Source organism: Arachis duranensis, chromosome 8 (assembly GCF_000817695.3).
Source record: "Arachis duranensis cultivar V14167 chromosome 8, aradu.V14167.gnm2.J7QH, whole genome shotgun sequence".
NCBI lineage: Eukaryota > Viridiplantae > Streptophyta > Magnoliopsida > Fabales > Fabaceae > Arachis > Arachis duranensis.
In genome coordinates, this window is record NC_029779.3 from 27,499,778 (window position 1) to 27,507,736 (window position 7,959).

General features: G+C 29.8%; 1 protein-coding gene across 1 annotated transcript; it reads left to right on the forward strand.

Moving 5' to 3' along the window:
* Positions 1-5,900: 5,900 nt before the first annotated feature.
* Positions 5,901-6,332, forward strand: LOC107461704 (auxin-responsive protein SAUR50). The gene has a single exon (XM_016080245.3). The coding sequence runs from the start codon at positions 5,901-5,903 to the stop codon at positions 6,330-6,332; it is 432 nt and encodes a 143-aa protein (XP_015935731.3).
* Positions 6,333-7,959: the final 1,627 nt, after the last annotated feature.

Consider the following 7,959-nt stretch of genomic DNA (forward strand, 5'->3'; position numbering starts at 1 on the left):
TATCAAACAAAAAACTCAGTTTTTCAATCTCTATCTTTCTGTCTTTATTTTTCGGTCCATAAAAAATAAAATAATTCAATTTTTAATCTTTCTAAACACAACCCATAGAAAATTCTCTATATATTAATATCTAAATTAAATTGTAAATTTCATATATATCTCCATAATCAATTAATTTCAAATAAAAATTGAGTAAAATTTTGACGGAGAAAAACGTCTTAATAACTTTTAATGTATTAACTTCAAATTATTTTCATTAACTGTATTTTATTTTGACATAATAGGAATGGATATACACTGTGTAGTCCTCATTTGCCATATGAAACATACTTGTTGGCTTGTTGCATGCATCCCTTCCATCCGTTGAAATTGGAATTAATACCATGACTCACGTTATAATAATAATAATAATAAGGCATCTCAATTCAGTGTTAAGTAATTGTCTGCGTAGATGAGATGATGAACTCGATTCATGTCAATCTTCAAGTGTTCCGGTATTTTATTTAGATGTTTTAGTATAGTTTTAGTTAATTGAAATAAATAACACACTTGAAACACTAAAACATTTGAAAAATGATTGGTGTAGGAGTGTTCATTCAAAGGGAAGTCGTGGTGGATTCTCTGCAACACAAAAATTAAAGCAAATAAAGCATGCATACTACTATTTCCAGGAGTTGACAATTCATTTCCGTATTCATGGCTTGTAAATATTAATAGTAATAGTAAGGGCCACCGGATCAGAGTAGATAGAGAGCCATGCATGCATTATACACAGTAGTAGTATAATCATCATCTTGAGGCGTGTTAATTAGCAATGTCGTCTTGCATTGTATGTTTCAGGAACATCATGTTCCATGTCGGGTCAACTAAGCCTGCACATGAAAATCGTTTGCAATTACAATTCAATTGAAGAAAACACACACACACACATATATACAGAGATAGTAGCGTATATTACAAAGTACACAAATGTTAACACTAATTTATAATAAACATGAGACCAATGATATTAATAAATCAAAATGATGAAAAGGCAGTTTTTCTTTAATTTTTTATTAATTATTTTTAATATAAAATATATACAAAGATACTGCATATCAATAATATAATAAATAACGATGAAATGGGGATTGAGATATGACTAGTCCTTTTGTTCATAATACATGCACAGTTTCATTATATATCTTTATCTTTTTCAATGCTGTTACTAGCTTGATAGAAACATGTTTCTAACCTGTTTTGACGATGATGGATGCATGATAAATTATTATATATACTGTATACTGAACACTTTCTTGTTCAGGTTCTACCTAACAAACTTAACACTTTCTCCTTCGTTAACAACTGGATGGTGAGCTTCAATTCGTTCTCTGTTCACATTATCATATATATAGTATCAAATAATATAACACATAAAGTAGCACTCAACATTATGGCCTATATAATTAAGTTACACAATAATGTATGTCAACTTATTATTAATTCCCAATATATATGCCCTACACCTATACCTTTTTTCAAAAAATGGATAAGGACATAGAGATAGAGAGAGAGAAGAGATGGATTATTATTGCCAACTAGGCACAAGCTCGCACCTTCATAATGCATCACACACAAAAACATAGGCATGAATGAAAAGTGCGATTTGTGGGGTATATAGAGAACTTTTGAAGGATTTTGATTTCTTTAGGACATTGTGTCTTGTTCTTCTCAATCCCTAATTTCATTTCTTAAATGTCATTAGTTATTATCAACTAGAGTTCTACTTCAAATTCAATTCCTCTGCAATTAATACATTCTTTTAACGTGACATTCAAACTTAATTTTCAATTCCATATTGTCTTTTGATCCGCTTAGCTTATATCTATCACTTAACTAATTTACATCACTATATATATATCCTCACTTTGGCTTCTAAATCAAATAATGACATGTAAACATTTTTCAAATTAAATACCTTTTTAAGTGTTAAAATACTCTTTTTACTCTTCAAAAAAAAAAGGAAAATTATTAGTTACGTTGTAAATAATATAAGAAAGATGATAGGAGCTATTACAATGAATTGGATCTTATCTTGTTTGTCATTACTGCATACACATACACACATGACACAGCCGTACAATAAAGTATATAGAAAATATACGAAACATTATGATATATGAAATTAATATCTGTTGACAGTTACAGAATAAGAAAAATATCTAAGAGACAGAGTAGAGTTGTAAAGTTGGATTCAAGAGAAGGAGAGATATGATGAGTCATGAGCATGTTCCTGGAATTTTGTTTAAAAGCTTGAGACTTTTGTGTATCGTGTTTCCTTCTTCATGTAAGTGAGAGGGACTCGTTATTATCATATCACACCAAAATGAAATCAAATTACTTATTAGAAATATCATCTTTTTCTCTAAGGGTCCCACAAATAATGCCTTAATGGCTAGGGCTCTAGGCTCTTCACTACACTACTGTACTATTGCATCTCAGTTACTCCGATTTCTATAATTATGTATCTCATCACATCATTTATTCATTATTAGTTTTACATTGGTTTACGAGTTCTGATCAAATGAAATATATATTCAAAAAAGACTCATAATAAAGTGATAATAAATATTAACAAATTAGTTTAAATTAAGACTTTTTATCTTAATTGTAGTGACTAATTTAAAAGTATCTTCATATTTGCTATTTTAAAAAATTTTATTAATATTTTTTTATGGATTAATCTATCCGAAATATAAATTTTTAATAGTTTATTTGTGATTTTATTTTAAATGTGTTATCTTAATAATAATTAAGCTTTTGAGTTAAGATATATTATTTGCCATCTAACTTATATTGCCATTATTATTTATTTATTTGTTAATTTTAATTTCCTGAATTTTGGACCCGTTAATTGCTTTAATCTCCAAATGCAACACAAATGGCAACAGGGAGGACGAGAACATTAATTTGAAGCATAATAAATTAATAATTGTGACAAGAATTGGACCTTTTATTTGGATAAGTAATCTTTATAATTCTAAATTTCGTTTATAATAACTAACTAAATAGGGTTGGTTCAAATAACAAAGGTTCCAAACATAATTAAAACAAATTAAGAGACAACAACTTTAATTTATATTGGTTATTATTTTTTATCAATAATTGAATTTTTTATCTTAATAATTTAGTATTTTTAACTGGCACATTTAAATATTGTTAGGTAGTCACTAATAAATAGAGTTAGTAATGAGTATGGTAGAGTAGATTTTTACAATTTAAATTCTTTCTAAAACTCAACTCCATTCTACTTGAGTGTTAAAAAATTTTCAACCTTAATCCCTATTTGTACCTTTAAATTCTAACACTCTGAAAGAAATAGCATTAAATTTTGAGAATAAGAATGTCTAAAAATTCCTTGACTTTGTTTATATCCTTATGTTATGGCTCTTATGCAGTAAAAAAAAGTGAGGCAGGCTAAGATTCCATTCGAACTAACGTAACAAGTTTCAATGTTGTACCATTTTTCACTCTTTTTGGAATCCGGAATCTTTTAAAAAAAGGTTCCATCCTTCAATCTCGTGATTAGGTTGACTTGGTCGAACTATGAAGTAGAGAAGGAAAGAAGAGAAAAAAAAAAAGGGAGCTTAAATGGACAACGCCTTCAACTTCCATTCCACTTCTCTATCCGTCAAATTTCCTTTCTACCTAGGTGTAACCTTTGAAGGGGGCTCTCGATATAATATAAAACAACTATGTTATTTATTGTAGGGTTCATCCTTTTATTCACCATAAGAGGACTCACTGGAATCATCTCGGTTAATTTTGCATTAGACATTGCTCTGCAAGATACTTATATGTTGTAGCACATTTTTATTATGTACTTTTTATGGGAGTTATTTTTTTCTTTATTTGAGTATTTCACTATTAGGTGGATAAAATTTTTTGTCGGAGATACTTGAAACTTTAGGTAAAATCCATTTTTAGATTACTTTTTTTAAGGTGAATCTGATCCTCTTTTTCATGTATTTCTTAAGAATTTCGGATATGCCACGTCGCATTTTAGATTATCCAGATACTTATGCTAGATGGAATGTCCTTAGTAGTTTTGGTTTTTATATATTCGTAGTTGGAATTCGTTGTCCTTCATGGTCGTAACAATCTCTTCAAGCAGTGGAAATAACATAATAAAGACGAACATTTTTTGGACTGTTGAACAAAATTCAACCACACTGAAATGACTGGTACAAAGTCCTCCAACCTCTACACTTAATCTTATTTAATCCTATCTACACAACAAATCAACCTTTTTTTAATCAAATAGAATATTTAATCATTTCGTATTTCATAAACATACCAATAAAATAAAAATATAAAATTAATTTCATATTAAAATTAAAAATAATAAAATCACAATGAAATATGTGATAAAATTACAAAAGAAAAAAAGATACATGTAGATTCGATTTCCAGTCATTTTATTATATATAATAATTTTTAACTAATATATTATATATATTAGGGTGCGAATCAAATAGGGTTAAATATTATCTTATTTGCAGTTCAACTCATTCTGATATTAACTTGATTCGCTAAGGGTCAAATTATTAACCCTATTTAAACGAGTTTGATTATATTAAATACAATAATGCTAGGAACTAAGATGATTTCAGCAAAAAATTAGCCAAATGTTTCTGAATGAATCTAAAATCTCTACGTGGATGATGTTTATACTAGGTATTAAGATATTTCTTTTCTTTGTAAATTGGATGGTTCTGAATCTGTTTTTTTATTTATCATGTTTTAGGCATTTAGAGAGAGAAGGGTGAAGAGACGGAAGTTAATTGAATCAATTTCTGTGATTCACGTTGCAATGATACTGAACTATCTCTTCCTAATTTGAATATGGTGAAACATTTAATAACCAATATTTTAGATCATAAATAAATAAAATTAATTACTATATTTATAATTAATTAAGTTGTTTTATTTTTGGCTAATTTAGAGTTGGTTCTATATACTTTTCCTATTAACTAAATGCGGATAGAGTTATTATTGTCAGTTTTATTGATAAAAAATAATAAGTTGTCTCATATATATATGTGTGTATTTTTTTGGTTTTCTAAATCATGCTCGGTCTATTATATTGTTAGTTAGGAATGAGATAAAATAATAATGAAATTAAAGAAAAGAACATGGGGAATCTGTTTGTTGAAAACTATATTGTGGCATGGTTTTGGTTTTTGGAGGAGTGGAAGGTGAGCATATACGATTTATTTTTTGAATAACGGAGAGTAAAGTTGTACAGAAGAAAACATGGCAGCATGGGCAGTTTGTACTTAAAAGTCATACATCCCCGTGAGCCATATATACTCAAATTAAATGGCTCAAGTGGTAGGTTGCACAGAGCAAATGGTCTCAGCTTCACTGATAAATGTGCCCCAATTTTTTTATTTTTTCCGGCAGTCATCAACAGTGTCCCCAAAATGGAACCGACAACTGGAATTCAATTTTTTTTTGCCAATTACATAAATATTTGACATATTTAAAACATTTGTGGTGATATAATATATCACATGGAAACAATTTAGGTAAAGATTTGTCTTAAGAGTACTAAACCCTAGATTTTGAATGTTGTAAGAAGATGAGGAAAAGGGACGTGTCATACGTATAGGAAAGGTGGTAGACAGTGGAGGCACATGCAATGGTCTCACTAATTTAACTCTATTTCAACCATCGATCTCTCTCTGTTTTGTCAAATAAATATCCATGTAGCTACCCTCCAAATTATATCTTATCTTAAAACTGCCATATACCACATGCACCATCTTCCACTCTATATATATATACAATCACACAAACTCCACTTTTATACAGTACTACTTCAATTCAGAACTACTCTCTTTATCATAATAATCATAATGGCCAAGTTAAGTGCTAGAAGCATGAAGAAGAGTGCTACTAGTAACAGTTTTAGGTTTGTGGTGGAAAAACTAATTCATAAGAGTTTGTTAATGGGGAGCAACAACAAGAAGTCATCATCTTGTAATGATTGTGTGCCTGAGGATGTGAAAGAAGGACATTTTGCAGTGATTGCTGAGGGTGGTGGTGATGATGAGGAAGCTCCAAAGAGGTTGGTGATGCCACTGAGTTGTTTGAGAAACCCAGCATTCTTGAGGCTATTGGAACAGGCTGAAGAGGAGTATGGCTTTGACCATGAAGGTGCACTCACCATTCCTTGCACCCCTTCTCAACTTCAAAGGATACTACTTCTTGAACAGCAACAAACTACCAACAACAACAACCACCTCTTCAACTTCTCAACTAATCACCTCCAATTCATCATCTCATAATAAATCCCATCCATATATATAAATATATCAATAATGTTACTATAATATAAAACAACATGTGTACTACTTACTCTCTGTGTTACTAGCTACTACTACTTCAATCTAATTTTGGTTATTATAATATTAACTTAGCTTCTTTAAAATGCATGTTTCTTAGCTTTCTTGCTTGCACCTTTTAATTTGTTATATGTATATCAATTTTGACTATTTGTCTTGTGATTCTGAGTCTCCTTTAAAATTTTAACTTGAAAATTAATTGTTACTCATTTTTAAGATCATTTATCATCATCATCATACAATACACATCTTTATTAGCTCATCATCAGTTCATAATGTTTTGCACTCAACAAATTGATATGCATATTTTGAGTTCTATGCATAACTCAGTTTTGTTTTAGTCCTGTGTTTCTTCCAACAATCATGTTTTTTTTTTAAAATTTAACCATAAATCAGTTATTTATATAGAATATATATTTAAAATATATAAAATAACATACATAAAATCTACACAAATACATAATAATAACCAATTTAGTATTTAATTTATTGTATTTCTTTTAATAAATGTTATTTACATTTTTACTACACTATCTAATCTAGTCATTATAACTTAGCGGCTACAAACTATAATTTGAATATTAGGTCAAAACATTAGGATTTTCATGACTTACAAATTACCAACACATAACTCAATCGTTATATCTATAATCCGGTCGTTATACCTCAAATTCGATCGTTATAGTCTGGTCTATTCGGTATTACACGATAACTGCCACCTATTACTCAGAGAATAAGTCTTGATCCATTACCTATAATTTGGCAATAAAACCTATACCTCGGCCCAAATTTACCCATTAATCTGTTAGCTATCACTCGACCCAAATTTACTTCTTAATCCATTAGCTATAGCTCGACCTAATTATACCTATAAATCAGAATCCAAGTGAGATAATAAAGGTGACTTATCTTCAATTAGAGAGAATTTCGACTATATTAGAATCATCTGAATATATTCAAAAGCAGTTACCACAAATTAGGCAGACATCTTTAACAGCTCTGTAATACTAGGCTTATTGAGTAAGCACCTATAGCACAACTGAAGGTTGTAGAAGACTTAGAGAAGGGGGGTTAAATCTATTACCTTCTTTTACTTTTAATAACTTAACCCTTTAAAACAAATTTGCTATCTGAATATGTTTGAACTTCGCAACGGAAGATTTATGAGACAATTTCATTTTATCTCATAAATATTAGAAAACAGGACAGAGCAGAGAAGAGAAAAGCTAACACCATCATGTATCCTGGTTCGGTTGCCTTGTGCTATGCAACCTACGTCCAGTCTCCACCACAACAGTGGTGGAATTTCCAGTATAGTTAAAGTATTACATACACCAATTCCACATGATTGACCCAATCCTTTCACACTCAAGTTCTAACATAAATTGACTTTGGCTATGTTAATACTTAACTCTTCACTCTTAGTGCTCACCCAACTAAGAAAGGGGTACCTCACTGGTACAAGATACATGACACTGACTTACCTAAAGAAATCTGAAATAACTATAGGCTTTTCTCTCAAGTGTATCACTCGAACTTTTTCCACTCATTGGCTTTTACTTGATATCTC

Excerpts from the sequence above, each read along its gene's own strand:
- LOC107461704 (XM_016080245.3), top strand. The coding sequence starts at position 5,901 with ATGGCCAAGTTAAGTGCTAGAAGCATGAAGAAGAGTGCTACTAGTAAC.